Source organism: Cariama cristata, unplaced genomic scaffold (assembly GCF_000690535.1).
Source record: "Cariama cristata isolate BGI_N322 unplaced genomic scaffold, ASM69053v1 scaffold9838, whole genome shotgun sequence".
NCBI classification, from domain to species: domain Eukaryota; kingdom Metazoa; phylum Chordata; class Aves; order Cariamiformes; family Cariamidae; genus Cariama; species Cariama cristata.
This window is the reverse complement of record NW_009630654.1, coordinates 15,450-42,313: the sequence shown is the minus strand read 5'-3', so window position 1 is coordinate 42,313 and position 26,864 is coordinate 15,450. Positions and strand designations below refer to the sequence as shown.

At 38.7% G+C, this 26,864-nt stretch overlaps 1 protein-coding gene across 1 annotated transcript in view; it reads left to right on the top strand.

Moving 5' to 3' along the window:
• KITLG (KIT ligand) overlaps positions 1-26,516 on the top strand; it is a 35,246-nt gene extending 8,730 nt beyond the window's left edge. The window contains exons 3-11 of the mRNA XM_009705633.1: positions 86-240; positions 924-1,037; positions 9,673-9,735; positions 14,422-14,601; positions 16,512-16,674; positions 17,547-17,642; positions 24,310-24,419; positions 24,923-24,999; positions 26,477-26,516. Coding sequence (XP_009703935.1) covers positions 86-240; positions 924-1,037; positions 9,673-9,735; positions 14,422-14,601; positions 16,512-16,674; positions 17,547-17,642; positions 24,310-24,419; positions 24,923-24,999; positions 26,477-26,516 — 998 coding nt within the window. The remainder of the gene's footprint in view (positions 1-85; positions 241-923; positions 1,038-9,672; positions 9,736-14,421; positions 14,602-16,511; positions 16,675-17,546; positions 17,643-24,309; positions 24,420-24,922; positions 25,000-26,476) is intronic.
• The last annotated feature ends 348 nt before the right edge of the window (positions 26,517-26,864 follow it).

Genomic DNA, 26,864 nt, shown 5'->3' with positions numbered 1-26,864 from the left:
CACTCAGCTGGCACAAGCAGCTTCACAACCCGAGGCAACTTTTGATTATCCATAACTTAAATGCTTTAACATTCTGGAAATAAAGATTTGCAGCTTAAACTTGGCACGAGGCTCTGTGGGAAAGGGGTGAAGCAGAAGGAACAAGAGAAGGCGAGGAAGTTCAGGCAGGGTAACCAAGGAGACACCCAGGTGCATGGCAGCGAGTTATCCGGTGCTTTTCTGGCCGAGTCTCGCAAGCCTGTGTGAGTACATTGCATTGCTGTTCCTCATGGGATGTCGGAGGGGAATGTAGTGCCAAAGCCAAGCTACCGCTCCTGAGAGGCCACGGCACACCACTTAGAGAAAATGTGTCGTATTGCTGCTGGAGATCTCAGTATTTGGGCAGAGTCCAGTTGTGGTTTTGCTTGCAGTTTAAGTACCCAAGTGTAATGACTGTAATTATGAACTTTCTTTTTTTACCTTGCTGTGGTCTGGTATCATTTTGTTCCTTATCAATCATTATCACATTAGAGGCACAGGTTTATCAGATACCTTATCAGGTGAATGACAAGTATTTAGTTAGCTTTATGTTGGTGATGAAGAATATTGCAAAGGTTGTCTCTTTTTAGTCTTCGGTATCTGTAAACTTTGCAGAAGCTAAGCAGGATCCTGCTCGAGTAATCGGATGGCTCAATACCAGTTTTTCCATTATTACTCTAAAGGTACTTGCTTCCAGAAAAGATCAATTAAGTGCAATTCTGTGGATCCCTGCCATAAAGATTTTGCTATAGTGGTACGAGTATGTCCTCATGAAAGATGGAGAGTATTGTTGCATCTGGACTTTGTATATGAAACACATTACTACAATCTCTTGTTACTTCACATTTGGAGATTGCTTACTTAGGGTTTCTTGTTTCTTTTTTTTTTTTTTTTTAACTAAATAGACTTGGATTATCACTTGCTTTTGTCTTCAACTACTCCTACTTAATCCTCTTGTCAAAGCCCAGAGTTCCTGCGGGAATCCAGTGACAGATGATGTGAATGACATTGCAAAATTGGTAAGTAGCTTTTATTTTAAATTTTTCTTTATGTTAGACAATAATAGTGGCTAATGGCACTTACATTTTTAGGGAAAGTTAGAAAAACTATATTAGAACCAGGGGAATATTTAAAAAAGAAGTCCATCACTGTCTGTCACTTGATCAAAACCAAACCCCTTATTGCAGAGGCTGGACAATAGTTTCAGAGTTTATTGAAGAGATGACCTTCTTGACCAAGCTGGAGCATATATACATATGTGTTTTCCTTCTTCCACACCTCTGTAAAAATTGTGAGAAGTCTGGATTTCCTCAAGCATTGTTTGGGATGAGATGCTTCCCATGCAGATGCAAGATTATTGTCTTTGTGTTACTGATTTGCACGGAGCAAACTGGCAGCAAACACAGTTGAAAAGAACCAGAAGTTTTTACATTAAGTATATGGGAAACTTGTGCCATATATAAAAATAGTATGCTATTAGACATCGTTGTAGCAGTTGAGGCAATAACAACTGAACTGCTCTTACAGCCTTTAGGTGTGAGTGGGCTACACTCCTTATGTGTTTCTCTCTACTTGCTGAACCTAGAAGTTTAAGTCTGAAGGACTCACGGCTTCATATAAGAACTGAATTAATTTAAATACATTTTAACTGTTCCTTAATTGAACACTGCATTAACCTGTAAAACTGCATCTCCTTGTGTGAAGTCAGTTGGTATTTTAACTCCACTGAAGTCAGTCATTATGCGAACTTGAGGTAGTGCAGGATCAAACACCAAAGTTTTTAAGAAATAGTATGTAGTGGACACTCAAGAAGTATACCACCTTTTACATATGGACTTGAGCTGAAAATTATGGCTTCGTTATAGAAAAACAGTTGCAATACCAGCATTAATATTATCAAACACTTAATTTGGAGTCCCTTGCATTTGCTGCCACTGCAGCGTTCTTAACTGGTTTTTATTGGGCATTGTTATATCCATTGGCACGTAGTGTCAGTCTCTGGGTGTGCTCTAGTCCCGCTCAAATGCTTAGTGCTTCATGTGAGTCCTTTTAGGAAGAATTCTGAAGTACTGGTGTGTTTATTCAAGGTGATATTTCATCTCTTGAAAGAGTATTAAGCTTTGATTTTAAACCTGTTCAAAGCATGCCGGAACAGAACTCCTGTGAGGACTGGTGAAATTGTCTAGTACATGATTAGCAATAACTTTTTGTCAATCATGTATCCTTAGAACAAATGATTTAACTTTCCCTTTAGTACAATTTAAACTTCAAGAACGTGTAACTACAGGTTACAGAAATTTGCATACAGCTTGAGCAATCACACTTTGCTTTTGAGATAAATTACCAAAGAAACTTAATATCATAAAAGTTAGGTTAGTCTTTAGTTTGACTGTGACTTTCCATATCGTGTTCCTACATCTTCATCCAGACTAGTCCAGCAACTGCAGTTCTTGCACATATCCCTGCAGCACTATGTTTCCATACCCCCACCCTCCTCCACATCCCCTCTTAGTTCTCCACATGCAGCGTCGTTGCTAGTTCCCTCCCATAGCTCCTAGCCATGACGCCTAGCTGAGCAACGTTTTGAGCATTTGCTGGATTTATATCCCCTTTTGCTTGGGCTGCTGGCTGGGCGGGGAGGACTTCATATGGCAACTGTTCTGGTGTATGTGTTACTTGTCCTGGAAGAAAACCTCTGCCAACTGTGCAGGTTGCACTGTGCTTCTGCTGCTGCCAAGCCTGAGCGGAGTCGGGTAGGGCTGAGCTCCTCCAGCCACCCCTCCGTGAGGATGCGGTACGGTCCTTCTCCTGACTTACACCCATACCTTTCAGATCTCTCTACCAAATGCAAAATTTGGGTGAAGTTCAAAGATATTTTGGGTTGGAGGAGTATCAGAGAGATGCAGAAAATACAAAGCCCAGACACCTGGATTCTCTCTGTTTTGTGTTGCGTGCCATAATGTTTTGAGGAAAGTCTGTATCCCTGTTTTGTCTGTCTGTGCTAATATTTGCATAGAGTTTTCGTGCAGAAATAACTTCTGTATGGCCACTTGAGAATTGAAAGGGTAACATGGAAATAAGTTTAGTATCTTAAATTTAGTATAAGAACTCTTGGTTTCAATTAAACTGACTACATTGCAAGTTGGTCATTCTCTTTTGAAATGCTACACCATGACAGCTTGACATTGAGAACAAAATGAAAAAAAATATAATAAGGTTTAATGTAGTTTTAAAACAAAATATCATTAACTGACAGTGTGAATACGAGAAGGGAGAAATTCACGCAGAATACTGACTGATCACATTACTTTGCTAAAATGTACAAATTTTTTAATGCTATATGGAGTATATCCTTATCAGATATAGTATGGACTCCAACATGATAATTGCTTAAAAATGTAGTTCAGAAGACTCTACAACTCTTGTAAATTGCTATAAAAGTTTTCCTACCACTTCTGATTTTTGAAACAAAATATACTCATTGCATTAAGCAATGATATTCTGACGACTTACATCTTCAAAATTAGACATAGCACCCATATGTCGTTGGGTTCTTTATTGATCCTACTGGCATTTAAAAGTCTTATTTCTCCACTGATCCAAAGAGTTTGTGCCAGTAAGACATAGTGCCTTTAATAAATGTCCTCCCTTTTCACACTGAGAAGAAATTGTAGAGCCGAGGATTTCACAGGAGCTAATGTTATGTGTACAATTATTGCCCATAGTTACTGTAGTGTTATCCACAAGCTCTATCAGACTTCCTGAGAGTGGTATGATGGTTGTTTCTAAAGGCTTATTCTCGGCCACACTCTCATGTTCTTTAAACCCTTTTGTCCCTAGTCATGAGTATAGTCCCGTATCTGCGTGCAATAAACTAGCCATTCAGCGGTAGTACACAAGTCCCATCATTAGCTTAGGATATTGGCCTCTCTTCCTCCTGTCTCATCACAAATGCTCAGAAATCAGCTTAGGTTCAGTATGGCCTGAATCCTCCCCTGAGGCGGATTATGATCTTTTTATCTCCCCAAACTGTTAGTCTTCCCTGGGCCTTTTCTCCTCACCGTAAAGGTATATCTCCATCTCTCCCCAGCCATTCAGGTCTATAATGAAGGTGTCCATTTTCGCTCTCGACCCTTGTAAGTTCACTTTTAAAACCTCCATTGTTTTTCCTGTCATAACAGGAAAAAATGTTTTTATAGCTCTCTGACCATACAAATTCACTTTTCTTCCAAATTCCCAGTGGATAAAAATCCAGTCTACTGAAAAGCCTTTTTCTGGCTTTGACTTCTATAATTTTGCTCTTCTGTCTATTAATTTGCTGCTCTGACCCTGTATCTTCTACTTACTTCCTTCAAGCTGTTCCTCCTTTTTTTCAGTATCAATGGCAATCTTCTTGGTTTTGTCTTCAAAAGGTACTAACAGTCAACACCGCCTTTGAAGTCTTAATGCATGCTGAGTTTGCCCTCTTGTGCTAGCTTCTCCTTGTTATTTCTATGGTATCTGTTATGGTCTTTGTGGCTGCAGGAAGGATGCTCCTTGATGAACTCCAGGCAGATTCTCATCCTCTTCCTATCTCATGCTAAGATTCTTTGCAGCATGAGTCCATGTCCCTCTTCTTTCTTTTTCCTACTCTGTTCTTCCCTACCTCCACTGCAGTTCACTTACACCTTGCAAAAGAGTGCCACAATTCCCTACCCAAACTCTTTTGCCTGTAGCTTGGTACAACCTAGTCTTCATTTATTTGGTTCTGGGCTTCTTGTTCCAAGTACTGTAAACAACCCTGTCATCACTGGTAGAAAACCCCTGAGCATGGCGGCAGCTGCGTTCTGCTCAACTGTATTGCATTCTAGGAATAGGAGAAGAACACGCCTCGGTCAACCCTTTCTGTGAATATAGACCAGGGATGTCTACTAAGCCTAAGCTATTGGAGAATAAATAAGGCATTCTGTGCGGTGCCTGAAAATGTGGGTCATTTGCCTAATCAACTTTGTGTTGAGTAATAAATTGAGGACAGATGTATGGTGTAACTTGTTTTCAGTTGTGTTAATCTGGATTTTCACTAACATCATACTAGACTCATACCAGAAGCTAGAATCGGAAAGAGGAAGCAGATTCAGTAACAGTAAGGTTTCTGAGCATTAATCAACCTAAGACCAAACCAGACTGGTATCTGTTCATACAAAAATTACTTGTATTTTCTGTAAGATTAAATTTATTTGTATCTTTGTAATATAATTTTGTCATATGAAGAATGTGTCCTAAGTAAAATTATTTTAAGAAGCGAAGAACAATTGAACAATCATTTTTTGTTTGTTTTTTAATAGTGAGAACTTTAAAAGAGCATGATTTCATACCTATAGAGAATGAAAGTCTTTAGAGAGTATTCATTCTGCATTACTAATCACTTGAACTCCTGCTTCTTTTTTAATGAAGATGTCTGGAGGGAAACACATTACTTGATGAACAAATGTTCCGTATTATGAAACCGTAATTGCAGCACCTGTCAATAAAGCCTGTCCCCATTGTTCTTTTCAGCACAGTAAGTCAGCAGAAAGCTGCATTGATGTAACTGTGACACTGATTTTGCATAAGAATTAGGAATCTGTTGTATATCTGTTTGTTACATATGAACAAAAAACCTACATGTAAGTAGAATTTTCACTGAGCTGTGCAGTATGTATAGAATGTACCTACATATTTTGGTTTCCCCCATTAACGAAATGTGATATTCACCTCTTCTTCCATGATCTGCTTCTCCAAAGCAATTTTTTAGTAGAATTTTCACTGAGCTGTGCAGTATGTATAGAATGTACCTACATATTTTGGTTTCCCCCATTAATGAAATGTAAGATATTCAATTTTTTTCTTTTGAATGGAAACCCAAACAATAGCCAGCATTTACTGACCAGGTTGCTTGTTCGAGACATACTGTTTCAAACACTTTGCCTTCACATTGCATCTTTGCTGCAAATGTGTACTACACACTCTCTGCATCATTTGCTATTTATTTTTAAATGGATCTAACTCTGCTGAATGAAGAGGTTATAAAAAATGATCCAGTGTTGTTATCCTGCAAATAGTCTGCCACTATGGCTGTAAGAAGTGTGAACGGAAATCGTTAGCATGTTGTCTTAAGCCAAATGATGAGGATTTTATTAACTGCTTCATTAGCAGATGAGATAGAGTAGATTGCAGAGATGATGGACAGAAAGTGGTAGCTCCTGCAGGAAAAGAGAAGGCAAGGATGCAAAGAAGGAAAATGCAAAGGTATTAAAGAGTAGGAAAAGAGGAATGATGGAGAGAGAAATGGGAGGTAGAAATGGTAGCCAAAAGGAAAGTATTGTGGTTTTCCCATCATATGCCTCAGAGTAAAAAAGAAATCACTGACAATGGTAAATGGTAATTTTTACTTTATCAACTTACTTTATCTTTGATCTGTGTATATAAAAAAAAATTATATCTATGCTTGTCTCCTTAAAATTCTCAGAGCAGTCACAATAAAGAGAATTTCCAAGAGCAGTAGCCCTCATTTCAAAGCACTTGACTGCAGAGATAGGTCATCTCTCTTATGTTCCGCTGTTGCAATGAAAGAGTAGTTTATGGAACCCAGATAATTTTTATGTAACCTCCCTTTTTCATCTCCCCATCTATGTGACCATGAGCATATTTTAAAAGTATATTTGGGTTATGCAGTGTTAACAGTGCTGTATTAAATATTCAGACCACTGTATGTCAAAAGGAATCTTACATTCCCTAGTTTGAGATTTGTTACAACTGGGAATATAGCACTTAACGTTGGTTTTATATGGATTTAAAGACATAAGTCTGGATTCCCTGTTCTTCACCTCTTCTCAGAGTCTGATAGGATTTCTACAACCACACGCCTCCACTAAATCAGACAAACTTTTTGTGGCATTTTAATTGCAATGCAGGGTTCTTTTAGTTCTATACATTACTTTCCAAGATTATCAGTTGACGTTCTCTGTCATCATCAAACCTGTTACTTTTGTCTAAACCAAGGTATGTCATGCAGGCAGGTGTTTTGTTGCCCCCAGATTTGTCACTGCACTCAAGGAGTTGTGTCCAGGAACCAAAAAAGGCATTCCAGGACTGGGGGAGTTCCAAGGGACAGTCCCTTTCTGTCCCCTTTTGCTCAGGCAGCTCAAAGCCCTCTTTCCATCTGCTCCTTGTTGGGAGCCGGAGCAGTCGGGCACCCCGCACAGAGCTGGTGTGCAGAGTCCGTTCACTCCTTTCAGGATCATTTCAGCAGTTGAAAATCAAGTGGTGAGTTTGGATCATAGTCTTGGTGGTTAACCTTCAACGAAATTTCAAGATTCATTTCAGAAAAGGAAGAGAGTAGAGAATGCACAGATTTCGTGCAGACATAGCCTTCACTCTTACATCGGGGCTCTACCCTATTTTCTGTGCGTGAGCTGGGAAGTCCAACGGGGACACAAATATAACTCGCTCACTTTGACTGAGCTCCATCATTTACCATCAGCAGAGCATCTGGCATGTGGAGTTTAATCAATAAAACTTTAACAAGTTGTTTCTTCTTGAGGCAGGGCATATATTTTATGTTTGACACCCTCCCCCCAGTGATCTTCATTTTTAGTAGTAAATTCAAAAATATCTTTTCTGATTCACAGTCTGTCAAGAAGTAAAATACTTGAGGCTGAGCTATGCTCTGGCTTTGTTTGCGAAGCTGTAAGAGCTCTTGGGCAGTTACATTTTTTAACTGTGCATGAAAAGTGCTTGACAGGCTCTGATGCCAGTAAAGTAGTTTGTATACATAATGCATATCAATTCTTGTAGTGTTCATTGATTTGAAACAAATTTAATCTTCCAGTGACCTTTCTTAAAGAACAGTGCTTTTGCTGACATTGCTAAATATTGAATCCCTCTAGAGTGAGTGTGGGAAACTTTGCACACACAGTAACATCTTCACTATCTTTGATGCTTGAAATGCTGCTAGTCCTACCTCTCTAGGCACGCAAAGGAAGCTGGAAAAGAAACTGGGTTACCTATTAATGTGTCGTCATGTCAGGATGTTTTTAGAGGAAGGAAAAATACACAAGAAATTGTGGATGAGGACTTAGAATAAACCAGATGTTCTAAAGAAAGAACAAATGTATTGCAATATTTTTCAGTATTTATGGCATCTTGAATCAACTCCCCAAAATGCTAGGTAAATAGAAATTGATATAGAGAATTTTAGTGGCACTTCTGCCACTGCTGTGTTGGGAATATGTAGGTATAAAAATAAAAAATTAAAAAGAAACTTGATCTATAGAAAGGAATTTACCAGGATCATTTGTATAAAACCTGTTTTTTAAAGCTGTAGGAGAAAACTAGATGTCATTGAACTGAAAGATTGTGGCTCAGTCCACATTGTAAATAAAAAAAATGTTTGGAATTCACTAGTGACTGACTGTGCATAAGTGTTGTCCTTGATCATTCCTAGAACCATAACATTTTGAAATTCCTGTTTTAATTTTTAATTGAAAGTTAATTTTAATTAACAAATAAAACATTCTGTTGTGTCAAACAAAATACTACGTAAAAACTGCACAGGAAAGAAAATAATCCCTGTGCTGGTTGCTATAGCAGCAGAATCAAAAGCAGCCATAACAGAATGATCTTTAACCCAAAGAAGCAGAAACGCTTTGCTGAACAAAGTACAGATTCTGGTTCACCAAAGGAGTTATCTATGTGCTTACTGTCTTTTGACTGAATGGATTTCAAACCAGGATGAGAAATATCAATTGAATCTTTCACTAACACAAAAGAAAATAGATTTGCTGTACACTAAGCATCATAATATTGGTAAACCTTTTGAAAAAAGTACTTCAAGAGATTGTGGGTCATGGCAGCATCTGCCTCTTCATCTCCCCACTCTGCACATTCCCCAGATGATCCACCACGTCTCATGGTAGTGTTGGGTCCCATCTGTGGCAGATTGCATTGTATAATTCAGTGAGAACCCTTCTTCCACTGCTTGTCCTTGGTTCAACACACCCTATACTCACCCACATCTACAAAGCCGCACTCAGATTACGTGTGTGGAAACTCTCCTTTGCCCCAGGATATTTCTATGATATAATTATGTTGCTCGTCATTAGTAAGAGGCACAGCTTCAAAGTTAAAGTTGTGCTCGAGTGTCTTTCTGACCTAGTACGTAACTATGCACAAGGCAGGCAAGTATTTCTTTAGGTTCAGATGCTTGCTGAAGTTGGAAATTATTGGAAGGAAAAAGTCATAGAGACTACCAGGTCCTCTACTGTTTGGAGTCGTGGGGGTTACATAAAAATTGTCATGTAAACACCAGGACATGCCATGAAAAGATGAAAATGCAGTGGAGTTTCTGCAGGAATTAATAACTTCAGATCACTTCTCCTCACCACCTTACTGACTTTAATTCTGCTGGGAAGTGGTGGCATTGGATATGATCAGATCGGATCTGGGGACGTTAGAGATGTGGAAAGATGCTTCACTTGTGAGCAGTTCCACAGGAAACAGAGTAAGCTTTTGCACCTGGTAGGTTACTGAAAATTTGTGTTCGCTGTTTGATGGATTTTGTTGAATACAGTGATGGAAATTTAAGTCTTACTTTGTGTAGTCAGTAATAACATTTTTATTATCTGTTTATTGTAGGTTGGAAATCTCCCAAATGATTATATGATAACCCTTAAATATGTCCCGAAGATGGATAGTCTGGTATGTACAACCACTTCAAGTTAATCCCAATAAAATAGCCCACTGGAACCAGTGATGACCATAACATTTTGGACCTAGTCCTATGGCTTAGTGGGTTACACCTAAATAATGGTTATTTCACTTCTCATATGCTTCACAAGTATTCATTTAAAAGAAATGTAGAGAGATTCCCACATCACTTAAAATCTTTTTAATTACAGGAATCTGAGAAAAATCTTTCTTCGTATTGAATTTTTTAACATTTTCTCTGGAAAAATTCAAACTACGGTATTATTTCATCATGTAAATTGAAAATTGTTGCTTTCTTAAAGAAGTAGCTTCCTTCTAATTGTGCTTTGGAATATACTGTAGAGTGTCCTTCTCATTTTAGCCAGTGGAAATGCCATTAAAGCACAACAAATACTGAGTAGCCAATAAAGAGAACCCCAAGTTCAGCAAATCCTAGCATCAGTAACTAAACAAACTGGTAGAAAATGAGGACATTATTTAATTCAAATATACTTTGTATTGTTCTTTCTATATAATCCTACAGTTAACACATAGTGATACTTTCAAAAAAGCATCATCTACCTTCTTTAAAATTTTATAACATTTTGTATTAAAAATTTTTTCATATTATCTTGTTGCTTATTCTACTAAATATTTTCGATGTTTTTACTTAATTTAAAAAAAAAGTATTTTTAGAATGATGCATTGAAAATGCTCTCTTGATTGTTGTATACACCGCAGGAAAAAGGAGAGAAGGAAACAAGATGAAAGTAGAAATTACGCTGAATGCTATACTGTACTAGATTGTTTTAAGGAAAGAAAAAAACTAAGAAAAGGACTAGTTTGTCAGTTAAACTGAACAATATTGTGCCTGTGTTAAGAATGAATCATTGTACCCATACATCAGTAGTTGAAAATCATCTGGGAGATATAAGAAGCTGGTTTTGTGTCTCTACAAAGTTTTCATTATGAAAATCCGATTTGTGTGTGAAACACATATAAAAATGCATCCTGTCCTACAACATTGTAGCAAATCTAGCAATATTGCCTAATGATGTTGGAGAACGATGCCAGAAGCAACATTCTCTCAGTCCTGAATAACAAGAAGATGGCTGGAGGAAAAGGAAGCTATGGGATAGTGAAGGGCACTGAGCTGTGAGGTCACGAGGTATTATGGCAGATCCGACAGTGTTCTTATGAGTTTTGTTGGAAACTCAAGGCTTTTACTAAAACTTAGAGTACTTTAGAAAACCCAGTTTAAACTTGATTCCTTAGACAGAAAAACTCTGCAGAACAAATGCTATGGAAATTGGGTACTAGATGCTATACAATGTAAAACTAATGGAAAAATTTCCATTTCTGAAAACAGCCAATATCCAGAGAAAAAGAAAGTAACACTGGCTGCCATTATCCTCTGGCAGTGGTGCTTTTTGAAATTCAGTAATTTTAGTGCCTGATGTGATGAGACTGAGGTCTGTGGAGGACAGCCGCAGCCCGAGCGCTGCTCCCCAGCCTCCGGGATGAGCGCGGCAGCTGATGGGCGAGAGCTGGGCTGGATGGGGGCTGTTCCCTCCGCTGCGCTCCTGGGGAGGGTGGCACTTTGGATGAAGAAGGCCAGGGAGCCTCCTTGAGCGATGAGTCCTGGTCGTTCTCACTGCTTAACTCTTGCTTTGCTCCGTGGTTCAGTTTTGGCTGCCAGTACGCAGTTTCTTTTCTATAGTTTAAATGCCATGTCATCTTGCTGCATCATATCCAGAAACTTAGATCCGGTTTACATTTACGATGAGCGGCCAAGAAATAAATAGGAAGAAGAGAAGTTTGGAGCCAGGATTTCCATATTCCCTTTGCTCGTACACCACTTTCAGTCATGGTGATGGAAGGTGCAGCTCTTGGCCACATGCCTTCGCAGGAGGAAATATTCAGTGGTATTCACATCCCACTTTGCCAAATTCCTCTCTGGGGATTTCAGGTTGTGTTACGCATACCGCAGCAAAGGCTGGCTGAATAAGTAGGTTTTGCTCTGGGTTCTGCAAGGTCCCTGCAAGCTGGGAAACCCACGGCTTTGCATAAGGTGAATGCCCTTTGTTCAGCTCTGAAAGGATTGGAACGATGCACTGCAATTTTTTTCAATAGATTTCAATCTTCGGTGTGTGCGTAAAGTGGGAAGTGTACCCAAGGTAGCAAGTCTCAAATGTAGATGACTAAAGGGAGAAAGGCAGGGTGAGTGCAAAGCAGATGGGAAGGCAGTGTAGTGCATGTAACAGGAACAGACTGACCCGATCCATTAAACAGAAGAGTTGTTGCATTATGCACTAGCTCACGGCATCTGAGTGGCTTTAAAAGTAGTCTCGAATAGAGTGAACTGTGCAGTCTGACCTGAAGGTTAAAAGGCAAAGATGACAGCAGCAAGGGCTGAACTCAGAAAAGGAGATGAACTTCAAACTTTTAGGTAAGTGTAGAATGAAGAAGCTAAATGAGGACTACCTGGAAGTACAAGGGAAGCCAGGTTTGCAGTTGCCCTAGAATGTAAATCTTGGTCAAAGTTTACACAAAAAAGCAGAGTTAAACCTCCATTTCTCCTTGCCAACAACGTCACATTTCTCAATTTCGACGGTTTCATCCCTGTGTTTGGTAGGTGTTGAGATAGCAAGCGATTGCACAGCTTGATACTACTGAAAAGAAAACTTCAAGCTCTCATGAAATACAGCTTTGTAGGTCAGAACGGTTCAGTCAGAGGAGACTCCCACGCACATGCTAAACCGCAGGAGCAACAAAATAGACTCCCTGCCGGAGTCGCCAAATGCTCGCTAGGAGAAGTGGCAAGCTTTCGCTAGTCCCTGCCAGAGGGGAATGCACACCCACGAAACCTCAGAGGAAAAGGGTTTCCAGGTTTGCAGTTCACGCACACAGAACTTCCGTGCTTCCCTGTTCCTAAACCAAACCAGAGGAAAACGCGTTGTCTGTCTGGTGAGGGCAACAGGACACGGCACAACACCTGCTGCTGCTTGGACAAGAGTGAGTTTCAAAAAGTGTCCTCCGATTATTTGCTTCTGCCTCTCCCCTCCCATTGTTGTGCTTGAAGGAAAAAGGGGAAGCAGAATCAAGCCACACGCCATCCGTTTCACATTTTGTTTCATTCTTTTTTTAAGTCCTTGTTGAGATAATTACAGAAGGTGATAATACTGACTTGCCACTTGGTATCAGTGTGTGAGAGAGTTGTACACAAAAGTGGAAAGTCAGATGGAGCTGAACAGTGTATTTACATTTGATGCTTTAAGCCTAGAAGCCTAATAATCTGGTTAGTCTTCAAAAACATGAAGTGTGTTTTTCCTCATCAAAAACATTTACACATCAAGGCAGAACAACCCCTGTGTCACCGAGAACGTAATTTGTTGCCGAGTGAGGATATTAATAGTAGGGGATAAATTTTTTTGAATAAAGAATCTGTATGCAGGTTTATTGCAGAAATTGAGTAAAAGGAGATCAAGTCTAGAAGCGAATACGTCACCAAACATTTGCTGTGCGTTGCAGCAGGTGGAGTGGATGGATTCAGTTGATGCTGCCCGTCTGCTGGGCAGCAATTGGAAACTGGTTTAGTGATACTGAGAGTACTTAGGGATTGCTGGGCCAGGATCTTTGTATCTGGCAGGCTTTAATGATGCTGAGACATTTTCAACCATTGAAAAAATAGCTTCACATATGGAATAAATTCTCATAACATTTACCATTAAAAATACAGCATTTATTGGGAGGGGATTTCCAGGTACTTGTTGCAGTGTGACTAGTGCATTACCTGTATTTTTGCTGACCATACTGAGTTAAGGTTTTTCCTGGGCTGGTGGCTTTTTTATTTACTTGACTACTGTTATGTAAATCTAAGTAAAAGAAGTTAATGACTTTCTCTAAGGCACCAAGATGAATTACCGGGTTTCAGTCACATAAACAGCTGTACAAACTTTATCTGCAAACTAATTGCATAGGTGTTAGTGAAAGGATTTGAACTCTATTCCATTGGCATAGATGTCGCAGATACCACGACAAGCTGTGCAGAACCCTTTTGTCGGTGAAAACTCAGGAGAAGAAAGACTTTTAGATCTAGAAATTGTTCTCAGGAATGGCATTTAGTGAAAAAACTGAAGGGAACAAGTTAACTAAGCTAACTAGTTTAAAGGTGAATAAAAGCACACATGGATGTCATGCAAAATGTTTACAGAAACCTTCCTCAAAAGAGATCTAAATCGAAGATCTTTGGGCTTAACTGGGTTGTGTAGGGTAACAATAATAAAATGAAAACTGAGACTGGTTTAAAGAAAGTCTGGAGAAAATTGTTGAAGCAGTAGTTATTTTAAAAAAAAATAAATAGGTTAATGAAAGCATGGACTGGGGTTCATAGTAGTATGTCCCAAGGCTCAAATTCTCAATGGACTTATGCTTAGCATTCATTAAAAATTTAATGAAGAGATGGTATTTAACAGACGTAATAAATATGTCAGTATCAGTGAGAATAGAAATTTTACCAAAAGGACTGAAGAGAAAGTTGGCCACGCTAAAGAAGACGAATTTTAATTTAGACTTTCAAGATCATTTAAATTGGAAAGAACAGTCTAATCTACTTTTGCACGTTGAGCTGCTTAACCAGTTTTTGCAAAAGTCTGATATTTAATCTACACCTCTGTTTCTCTTTTTGTCCCCTGACAGCCTAATCACTGTTGGTTGCATTTGATGGTGCCTGAATTTTCAAAGAGTCTACATACTCTTCTGCAGAAATTTTCAGATATTTCAGATATGTCTGATGTCTTAAGCAACTATTCAATCATCAATAATCTCACAAGGATAATTAATGATCTTATGGCATGCCTAGCTTTTGATAAAAATAAGGTAATCTTATACAGAGTTTCTACTTTTATGCTGGATTTTTCAATCTGAATTTTCTGTTGCACAGTACTTGGTAATAGTTTAAAAATGTCCAAAGCTTCATTAGATTTGTTCTCGTTTCTATTCCTGTGCGTCTGAAATCCTGCTTTGTTTAGAAATGCATTGAGGACACTGTGCTAACGTTGACTAGTCATTATCTCCAGTTTCAAGGTAAAATGGCTTTACAAGGAATTATAGTGTGTACAATGACCTGTATACAGTTATTTAAGAAGTCAAAAATGTAACCATCATCTTTAAGATAATTCATTCTGGTCTGGTTGAAACTGGCAGAAATCTTCCTTGTTCATCCAGCTTAAATTATTCATTTTGCTAGTGATCCTAATGTAAATTTAAAGCTGATGTGATTGAAGCTATTAATATACTTATAGTATTTATCACAGTGTGTGAAGCTTTGAAAGCTTCACCATGGTTTAATGAACTTTTTTTATACAAAGACACAGCAAAGACTAGAGGATATCAGCCCTTTTCCATGCATTTCTGGATTCCAACAGCAACTGGAAGGATTCCAGGAGTCTCACTCAAGAGACATCTGATTCTCTTGTGTGAAAATGATGGAGAAAAAAAATTAACTTTCTAATCCCTTACCCAGCTCTAACCAGTTTATCAGTAATTAAAAATAAGTTCTGTAGTTGAAGGTTTTGTCCCACTGAACAAAATGGGCAAAATCCATTATGTTCTTTAGGGAAAGGATTTCATCTTCCATATACGTTTATTTTTGTCAAGTCCTTAGCTGTTGTAATTGCAGCTTTTTAACATCCAGAATGAATCAAATGGACTAAACCACTCAATCTCATTTAGAGTGGCATAACCTTGTAACCTTGTCATATATTGGCATTATATTGCTGAGAGTATTTAGACCTTTCCTACCTTTCCATTTCAAACTGAATTCTGTCCAATCTTCAATGGATATCTTTTTTTTTTTTTCCCTATTCTTGTCTTAATGATTCAAGGCACTCAGCTGGGATGTGGTTGGGGAAAAGGAATTTTATTTTGTAGAATGAAGAGGTAAATATCCTGTAATTCAGAGAAACAACTAGGTATTGATTTCCTCAGGGCAGAATGATCTGATGTCTAGTACTTTCGGCATTAAACATGAAATAATTTCGGAGCCAAAACAAGGAAGTTTTCCTTAGTACATATTTAACCCATGTTTTTACCACTGTCCTCCTTCTTGGGAGTGAAGATTAACCCCAGGCCAAATTCAACCTGCTGGCATAAGAAACAGTTGTTATGAAAGCCAGAGTCACGTAAAAAGGCAAAAAGAAGATAACCATCAATGATCTTAACATGGACCTCAATCTTGTTGTTGTCTGGCATAACACACTTGTCTGTTAGACCTCAGAATGATTGGGCTTCCTTGTTTGTAGTCCTGCTCTTATTTTTAGGTACATTATCAGGGATCTCAGCCTGCTTCTGTGCAGTAGTGTATCCCAGCTATTGTATTCTGTTCCCTGTAGTCTTATGACAATAGCTATAATTGTGTTGTGTTCCTGTGTTCAGATTTAAAGGATCGTGTGGAACATTGCAAAGTAATGTGAAATCAAGGTAAATTTTTTTTTAATGAGGGAAATAAAAAAAAAAAGTCAGCGTAGGATAGGAGACTGCCTTTCATTCCTTGGCAATTTTACAACACTGGATTAATAATTTATTTCTATTTGCAAAGCTAGTTTGAAATCCTCAGATCAGAGGGCTTGCATGTTTTATGAAGATTGTATACAGCAAATTTGGTCTTCTGCATGTTAAAAATTTAAACTATTTTGTGTCATCTTTGGATATTTTTATCATCTGTTGAGGTGCTGAAATGAACATGTGTCTTGACCTTCTTTTAAGCTGAATTCTATATTTTACCCTAGGATTTTGTAAAAGATAATGGTCACCTTTATGAAGAAGGTCACTTCATTCCTGAGGATTTTTTTAGGCACTTTAATAGTACCATTGAGGTATACAAGGAGTTTGCAGACACATTGGATAAGAATGACTGCATTCTACCTTCAACAGTAGAAACACCAGAGAATGGTAAGATGGCTCTCATTTTGGGGAACAGAATCTAAGTAGCTATAAATGGGTGATTTTCCTTTGATTTCAGAGATGCTAAGGATCTGATGCTGTACCTCCATGTCTCCTTTTTACTGCCAGTTAGAATTACTACCAACACCAAAGCTTGCATTTCTGTTCTGAGTTCTATCTGGCAATAAAACTAGTGCCATCGTTCCTAGTGATATCTTTCCTTAATGTAATCCAAATAACCTCACAAAACTCCACTGTGTTTCTTTTCATCCCAAATATTTCCTGGACTGTCTTTTTACATTGTTCTTCTTATCTTCTGTTAATGCTCTGTTTAATTTTCATAAGGCAGTAAAGGAGCCTAAGATTGCACTACTGAGAGGATAGGAAGCTAGGACAAGTTGTAAATTGCAGCAGCCTCAAGTCACCTCCATATTCACCCCACCCTTCCCAAAAAGGGCCCTGTTTACAAGCTCAAGTCAGGCTCCTTCAGTTCATTCTCATCCTTCCAGTAAATGGAGGTTTTGTACTCTCTTTTCTTTTACTTTCTCTAGTGACAGCTATTAGCTTTTTAATTAGGGCAACGTATCCAGTTGCAGAGTTACACCAGTAGTATCTAGAAGTAGATCAGTGCCATAACCTAAGAACTCGTTTAAAGCAATTGCTTTTCCAGAGTAGCTATTCAGCAACAGCTCAGCGTGTAGACACGTCTGCCTCTTAATAAGACTGCCTTTCTTGGCTTAATCCACTTTACAAACAGCCCTGTAGCCAGATTTTTCAAACAGCCCTATAGCCACATCAGAGTAGCCCTATAGCCCATCATCTTATATAGAGGGAACTGTATTTTAAGTTACATAATGCTGACACACTCATTTTCTATTTAGATTCCAGAGTCGCTGTCACAAAAACATTTTTGTTTCCTCCTGTTGCTGCCAGCTCCCTTAGGAATGACAGCATTGGCAGTAACACTAGCAGTAACAGTAAGTACAAGTGATTGAATTAATATATGTGTCTCCATTTTGTTCTGGTAGCTGGTTGTTACGAGAGCTCAGAGGAAAAGAATGTCATTAATTGTGCAAATTAATGGGAAGTTACTTGTGCCTGATGGTGTACCATGTGTTTCTCAGCTGTCATACCAAAATGCAATGAGCTTATCTAATCAAAATTTAGAGATGCTATCCAGTTACAACGATGTGACAGCTCTCTGCAATTTGGAGAGGGCAGGTCTCTTCGTTTTGGCTGTCGTGAGGTCTCGCTAGTCATATGGCCTCAGCAAACTTGGCTGTCCCAGACACCTCGTTTTAACTCTCAGAAAAGGAAGTTGCTCCAAACAAACAGAATAGCTCTCCTAAATTGAACCCAGGTACGCACATGGACAAAGAGGTTGCTTGTACATTGCATTTTGAGAGTACTGTCATTCCCAAGCTTGACACCAAACCTGAAAGAGTCCCCGTGTTTGCTTGCTGTAGTCGCAGTGGGGCCAGCTCCACAGTCAGCGTGCTCTTGGTTGAGGTCAAGGACAACTTTTGGCAGGCTGTCATCTTCGCTCTGGCAGGGCCATCTCCGTGTTTCTCGTCTGTCTTGATCGGTGTATTACATGACTGGTCACTGACAGATAGGAGAGCCCGGAATTGTTGCTGTAAGAGCCTCAACATTACCCATCACAAGGTCAGAAGGGGTGTAGGAATCTGAGGTGAAGAGAAACAGTGAAGTTTCAGGGGCTTTTAGTGACATCATGTACAACAAGGTGAATTCTCTCTGGAATTTCTATGTGAACAAAAGAAGGTGATTTTCCTTAGGGGTTCCTGCAATGGTGATTAAAGCTTAAACATGATGTTGTTTCCCTGTTTCCTGAACGCATCAGGATGACAACGTCTCTCTCTTTTACAATTTCCCCCTTTCACTTCACAAGCGTCCATGCTATCTAAATGTGTGACGATGAAGTGTGTGGCTGGCACTCCTCGTGCGTAAGAAAACATGGGCAAGGAGGCAGCCTGATGTAGCCTGGTGGGCAAGACAGTAGCTCCTGACAATGGGGCAGCTATTATGAAGACTGAGTTTCTTCTCATGCTCCTCCTCTTGGAAATGTGTAATCTAGTTATCCTCCGGGTTTTTATCACCATGCATGCTACCTCTTAGCTGGCTCACAGCTGCTGTCAGATTTGAAGCCCTTCCTGATTGCTTTCTAATTAAGAGAAGGTCTTAAGTCATCCTTCCCCTCTGAGTAGAGGGTTGGAACAAAAACCACCTTCGACTCCTGGCTGCCAGCCTGCCTCTCTGGAAAGGAGAAATCTCACTGCCATAAATTCCTCACCAAGAGGTCATGGAGCTGGCTGCAAATAACCTGATGAGCCCAGGGGCAATTATGAGGCACCAGGAGGGGGCTAAAGAGCGCATACCTGTCTCTCTCAGGTCTGAACATGAGATAGTTTTTGCTGTCACTGCTAGAGGAAGAATATTCAGCTGTGGCCTGAAGCGATGGGAATGGATCAAGGAGCCAAAAGAAAGACAGATAGATTACAGGAGCAGTTCAGAGGAAAGGCGTTTGACCCAGTACAGTAACAGGAGGGATGTCGGGCACCTGTATCTGTACTGTGGAGGGGAGTACAGAAGCAGGTTGATTAATCTTGTTTTATAACTGGAACTGATAATCAAGTAGGGAAAAAGCCTAATTAAAATAATGCAGTAAGTCAAAGAAGTTGCTTGGCTGACCATATGCTGTACAGGTGTGTTTTAACTGATTATCATTCTCTTAAGCAATTTATTGGAAAATTGGATATCAGTTAACAGCCTTCTGTAGAAATGACATGAGGACTGCATGTCTGGTGCTGGGGACAGTTTGAACTCGTAATCAGATTAAATTACATTAACTTGGACACTGGATGCAGACTGGTTACGCTTTAGTTATTTGTTTGGAGTTTTATGCAGGGAGGGACCTGTGGCATCTTTATTGGCATCTCTGTCTTACTCCCTGAAAATAGTCTTCAGTACTGATTTTAGTTTTGTCTTGGCTTTATTGCTGAGTAAGTTTTCTTTTTTACTTAATCCCTACCTTCTCAGAAGGAGCAACAATGAATAAACCTTATTACTTCCCATGTGAAGACTCCCCAGCACAGAGGGACCCTGTCTGCTGGCTTCAGTACTGTTCTCAGAACAGCACCATTAGATTCAAATTTCAAAAAGGAAAACATTTGGAGAAGAGAGGAAACCTGAAAAAAGCATCTCCAGACACAAACTACTGCAATAGTTACTTTAATAATTTAAACAGTTTCAAATTGTGCAATTTAAAATTAATAGTTTCTAGACCATTTAGAAGTGTTCACTGTTTGCAAAAGAACCCCTCCAGATTAGGAATAAATTTTGAATCTATTAATAAAGTCTGTATAGTCAGATGACTTGAACTGCTCTTAATTCTAAATTCAAGTTAGACAAACCTGAAGTGCATCATCTAACAAAATAATTTGTGAAATAATTATCATAGAAATTGTATATAATATAAATTAGCTAAATTACGGGGGTTTATGTTGTTGCTGCATTTGTTGAAAGAGTCTTACTTCATTACTTCATTGTTATTACACGACAATAAAATGAAACTACTATAACAGAGTAGAATCTTGACTAAATCTACACCAAAGGTCTTTCCCCAGCTAAGTGTAAAATGGAACAATTGTCCTGTTCTAAATTTTTTGAATGGCAATAGTGCTGTTTTCATCCTTGTAATATTAAATGTAGATCTGTGGCATGTTCCCACTCCATCTTTTCCCCCATAAAATTTTCAAAACGCCACTACTACCACCTTCAGTTTATTTAGGCTGGTTTGTTTTCTTTTCTTTGTGTTACATGACTGTAGTCCAATTTACATTCCAATTAACTCTTTAAATCCCAGTCTCACTGGGATTTCTCTGAATCATTATACCATGCATAGTCAAGAGAACTCAGATGAGGCAGTTCCTACGTAAAGAACGAGTGTCAGGATAAGAGGTCTGGAGTCCTCATCTCTTCTTTTGGTGGCTGAACCAAACAATAAATAGAAGCATTTTTTCTTCCCATCAGATGAATCTCATGTTGCTCTGATTAAGGGATGAACTTACTAGCTATTACTAATGCTTCTCACTCAATTGAGTTCCACGGTATTATTTATATTTTCATGGAAAGTTGTGTTGCTTTCTTCCATTTTTGCCTGTAATTTCCTCACAATAATTTAGCTTTATTATTCAGCACTGAACAGCTCAACATGTAAACACAGAGATCCTTATAGCTGTTTTTAGGAAGAAGGTCTCCTTTTATAATTAAGCAAAAAATATCATAGTTTAATTCAATAATTGCACAACAATTAAAAAATGTTCCCCCATGGCTTAATGCAATTGGTGTTGCCTTCTGTGCCTTTGTTCCTTTGTTCCAACTTTATAGTTAATGGAAAACCCTAATGAACAGGTGAGAGCTGCTCTGCATTTTTATAGATAAGATCTTGTGGTAATCGTGTTGGAGCTGAGCAGAGGTAAACTGAAAATTCCTTTGAGACACATACGGCAAAAAAATCAAGCCAGTGCTTTGAATCATAAGCGGTTGCTAAACCTACACACGTGGCTCGAGGTGGAGAGCGGCTCAATGACTTCATTGTGTAGCTGAGTGGCTTTTAATGTAAATACATTTTGTTCACAGCTTAACACCCAGTGTGTCCATGAAGACTATAGATGAAGCCAGATCAGATGAGCTCACTTCCTTAGGGAATCTTCCGCAAGGTGCAGAGTGAGAGCTCTGGGAGTTGCTGGCCTGCTTCCACTGCCCTTTTGCCCCTTGCTGGATAGAGTCTGTTTTAAGTCAATAATACACAATCTGCAAAGCCAGCAGTTCCTCTGGCATTGCCCAGAGAGTTCACAAAATTACCGATACACCTGGTTCCTCCTATTCCTTCTCCTACTCTGCCTTTACAACTGCTGGGAGTGGGAATCTTTCTGTGTAGAGTTCTAAAGTTTCTAACAGAGGACCAAGTCCCTATGGAAGGAATAAAAACCTATTGACAACCAGCTTGCTTTCCTTATCTCCCTTTTCTTCATAAGGACACAGGTCCCCGAGAGATTCTCCAGACTGAAAATTCTCCAACCTGTTCTGTTTTACATGTTACTATAAATAAAAGGCACATGAAGAAACCTGCCATGACTCATTTCATTCTCTCCAGATCTTTCAAGAGATTTTATTCTGGATTTGAAAGTGAAATTAAATAATCTGTTGTTGTTTGCTTTTTGAAATAGTTATGGGTTACTTAACTTTCAAATGAACTCATATACTATCAGGTTATGAAAAAAAATCTGTTGTCATTTTTAAAAGGTAGGCTGAGGACGGTGTCACAATTTGACTGTATTTAGGCTCTGTCCCTGGGTTGCAGGTCCCCACGTGGAAAGCTAATTATTAATTCCTTTCAGTTTTCCATAGATGCTGAAGAAGGCATCTGCATTGGAGATATCTTCTCAGAAATCTGATTTTTCCACTTTTAGATACCTCAGTGTAAAGGGAGCTCTCAAGTCTATGAAAAATAATGGTAAAAATGAGGGTGTTAAACTACCACTGATCACCCTGCATACAGAACATTTCTCTAGAAGTTATGTAAAAAACAGCACGCTTGCCATGACATGCTGCCCAACATTGCAGAGTAGGCACAGGATTTTTGAGATTATACGCTCTACCATAACATGTTATCAAATAAATTATGCTTTATATGACCTGAGGAGTTTTTCCTTTGATTTTTATTTCTCTTTTCCATCTTTTCTGAAGTTTGCAGGGCAGTATCCAGAAAACATGACCATCCCCATAGGCTTTACATAATTCAGTTGTATAACTCCGCAGTCTGTCACTGGGAAGAATGGCTAATGGTATTAGGCAAATCAGAGTTGCTGCCTTCTTGGCTAGAGCACAAGAGCAATATAGGAATTTTCTTCTGAGAATACAATTCAGATAAAATAATAACAGGAATTTTTTTTTTGGCATGTTCAGGGTGGCTCTACCACACTTGAGTTTGTCCAGATTTCTTGAAGTTCAGTTCTGCAAGAAAACGTCCTCTCTGCTTACCTGGGATGGACAGTTTGAGAAAAGATATGCCACTCCAGTTAATTTCTGCTCTTGGTTGTAGTGTCTGAGCAGACAGAGGCAGATTAATTGATAGCCTCTCTTTTTCAGCTGATGCTCACCTCTGTAGAACTTTGTCTGCTATCTTTCCCTTCTCCTTTGTAGACAGATTTCTTTCATGGTAAGCTAGCATCGATTCTACTTGACTGATGTTTCCTTTTAGTGTGCCGAATCTACCAGATGTAAGTAACATTCAAGCCCCTATAGTCAGAACCTAGAGTTTGTAAACAGTGTATGAGATACAGAGAGAGATATATGTAGTATATGAATATATAAGATAAAGAGGTTTTGTTTTCTTACTTTTTAGTTCTGTCAACCGTGACTCTAGAAAACACAGCTGAATTTCAGAGATAAAAAGAACATTTGTGTAAAAACTTACAAAGTGTCAACCAATCTCAGAGAGTTGAAAATGAGTTGCTAGTTAGTTATGAGAATGCTCCTTTCTAAAGTGTTTTCTTAGAAGCTGTTTAATAATGTACTAAATGCACATTGCTTGACTCAGTATATCATACCGTACGTGCTTAGACATTTGCTGTTTGCATGAGTCACACAGATTTCTAGTGCTATCGGTCCATTTTCATTTCTGTATCTAATCACTTACACTTTTCCAGTGCTTACAGAGTGGTTTTTTTCCTGTAGTCTGACAATACACCCACCATTCCAGCTGCAGACACCAAATCTTGAAATGAACCAAAACTGGGTGGATGGTGCCTAAACTAGCAGTCTCCTGTGGCTCGCTTTGCATTTCATAAGGTGGATCCCAGGATGACTCTGTAGGACTTTTCACATCCTGCTCTTGATTAAATAACTGGAGGGCCACGTTTGAGTCTCAGCATGCGCACAGCTCCCTGTGAGGGGAATGGAATTGTTTGTGTACATAAAACACTAGGATTGGGGGTCTTCCATATGAAATGTAAAAATCTATCAAGAAATGGTTACAACAAAATAACACCCAGCTAGACTTCGAGGTACAAGGGTTTGATCTTCCTGCAGTCAGTGGGACCTTTCCAGACAGACATTAGAAGTTAAGTCAGGCTTATTTTGTTAAATTAACCTTCCTTGAGAGGCCTCATGTTGGTCATTCATTAGTGGCAAAGCAAATGTCTATCTGCAGTCAGTGGGGTGTGTCTTACGGAACTTAAGCAAATGCATGAAGTGACAGATATATTGTCTTCCAAAGAATTACTTTGCGTTACAAAATAAGACCTTTAAAAATTGATAAACCCAAAACTTTGAAGTATGAGGAAGAGAAAATGCCCTACAAATGAAAAAAAGATAATTAGTGTGGGAACTATTCAAGACAGCTGTTTCAGAAATGGGAGGAGCATCCTTGTGGTCAAAAATTTCCTGTGAGATTTTGTTTGAAGTGCACCTCGTGTACACGGCACTTTGAAGTATCTGTTCTGCTATTTAAGATGCTGTTATTTAGGTGGTGCATAAAAGTGCTCTTGCTAATAGTGTTGCCCTGAAGATAGTTTTCTGCTATAAATCTGTCTTCACTAATGAGAACATCTGTAATTACAGAAGAGGCACTTGGCTTCATTAGCAGCTCCAGCCTGCAAGGGGTCAGCATAGCACTGACGTCACTGCTGTCTCTTCTTATTGGCTTTATTTTGGGAGCCGTATACTGGAAGGTAAGAAATATTACATTTAATTGTTTACGTAGTGATACTGCATTTTGTAGCCATGGGGAGGTGGGAAGAATGGAACCATTCTGCATTTGAAAGCAAGAGACATCTCTTTTGATCTTCACTGAACTGTGTGACATGCAAATGTAAATCTGTGTTGTCAAATTCTTGAATTCCACCACCAAAGTGCAAATCCTGTCTTATCAGCATGATAGCTGTCTAACTGGAAATGAAAAACATGGCATTCCCCCAATTTCCCAGTTCTCCTATTGTATCCTGAGAAGAGGATTCTTTTGCTTTTGCCCCTTGTGCCTCTGCCTACAATACAAAGGCTTTGATAGTAAAATTATACTAGTAGCAGATCTATGTTAGAGGACAAGATTTGGCCTACATTTTGCAAGATTACTTTAATACTGAAAATCTGAAGCAAACTGAAACATACAACAATAGTTTAGGGTGTTGTTAAAGAAAGCTTTAGAATATTTACATTTAATGCATTTTCTTCCTAGAAAACACATCCCAAATCCAGACCAGAAAGTGATGAAACTACACAGTGTCATGACTGTCAAGAGGAAAATGAGATAAGGTATATTGTTTCCCTTTATATACGTATATACAAATGTAAGTTTATCTTTGAGAGCTACTTCCGGAAGGTTTCTCTCTAGCTCTAAGATAAACACAGAAAAACCCAAACACAATGTTTTGCTGTAGAGGCAAAATGTGTTCTTAGGGTTTGTCCTTTAAAGAAGTTTCTAGTTTAAATATCAGAATTGGTATGGAGGAGATTTCTGCATACAAATTTTTATTAAGGGGACATTACCTTTACTTTATTTGTCCTTACTCCCACTGTGAGAAAGGATTGCTGAGACGTATAGGGGAAGCAACAAAAAAAAGTGAATTTTGTTATTTGCTGGGTGGTGAAAAGCTAGGTTGATATTATGTAAGTAAATAGAAAACAGTGTCTTCCTGCCTGTGCTGATAAATCCTTCTAAATATTTTGTACATTAACATTGTTTATGTTCTTTCACTTTTTTATATTCCCTAGAGTATGTATATATAAGTGTCTATGTTTTCTGGGTTTTTTTTAATGTTCATAGAAAGTTAATGAGAACTCATTCAAATCCTAATAACTTCCTAAGGTCATCCTGAAATGATTCACAGCTCTATTCATACTTAAACACTGCTTTATCTGCTTTTTAAGCAGAAAAAATTCTGTGTAACTCAGTCAGTCAAATACACCATAGAAATAAGAGTTGAGGACATTCAAAGTTTCTTGGACATGACTTGGGCAAAGACATCTGTAAAATTCAGAAAAGGACTTAGGGATATTTTAAGTTAGAATAGTTCATGCTAAAGCATTTTGAGAGTATTAGTTAACCTCATGTATCAGAGGGTTTGGTCAAATTTTAACTTTGAGGGATGAAGGGAAAGCTCTGATGCAGATGGCAGAAGGACAGATCTTACCCTGTAGTCTTCTGACACTGTGTGAAACGCCTGGTGCTGCCCGCTGTTGAAGGCAGAAATGAGCGACGTTCTGATCTAGCAGTTTGGTCACAGGAGCTGAAATTTTCAGTGTTTAAACTTTCTAGAATAGTACATTCTTAAAACAAATTTTTTTCATGTACACTACACAGAATGGAAGGCTGTATTCACCAAGTATATTAATTGCTACAAATAACTCCTCCTGCGCTTCATCCTCACAGGTATTAAAACTTGTGAAATGGAACGTGCGTTTTCCTTTTAACTTCACAGGAAATATAAAACATTGCTTTATAGGAAGGAAAGAGGAAACAATTAGTTAAATGCAGGAGAAGGCCTTAACAGGAAATTTAAACAGGTTACATTCTCCAGCAGACATCTTCTTAAATATATGGCATGTGGTTTTTTTCTCCCTCCTCCCTGAGAAACTTGTAACATTCATCTATAACTAGGAAGACCTAATAGCAAGCATAAATTCTAATACTTTGGGTACCCTTTTATTGTAACTAACTGATAAACCCTTCCATTCTATTTCCTTGAAACATAGCGTTGTAGTCATAAAGTACCTTTTTTTTTTTTTTCAGTATGTTGCAGCAAAAAGAAAAGGAACATCTACAAGTGTAGCTGTTGCTTTTTCTCCCTCAACACTGTTACTGTTTTGTGTACTGGTAAGTTGTTATGATTAACTTTTGGCTGCTGAAATATAAAGTTACTCAGAGTTCATTTGGGGAAAAAAATAAAACTTGTTATCAGTAGGCTTCCTGGTATCTAAAATCCTTAGCACCTAATGTAATTAATCCTGTATCATTAATTTAGGCATTTGACTTTTACCTTGAATGGTACAAAATGAAATATGCTGGAATTCCAAAATGCAGGACAGCTACTGCTTCTCCTTTTTGGCATGAGAGCTGATAGGGAGAAGTCTTCAGCTGCTGTCCTACAGCTGTTTCAAAGCAGCGTGACCCAAACCCC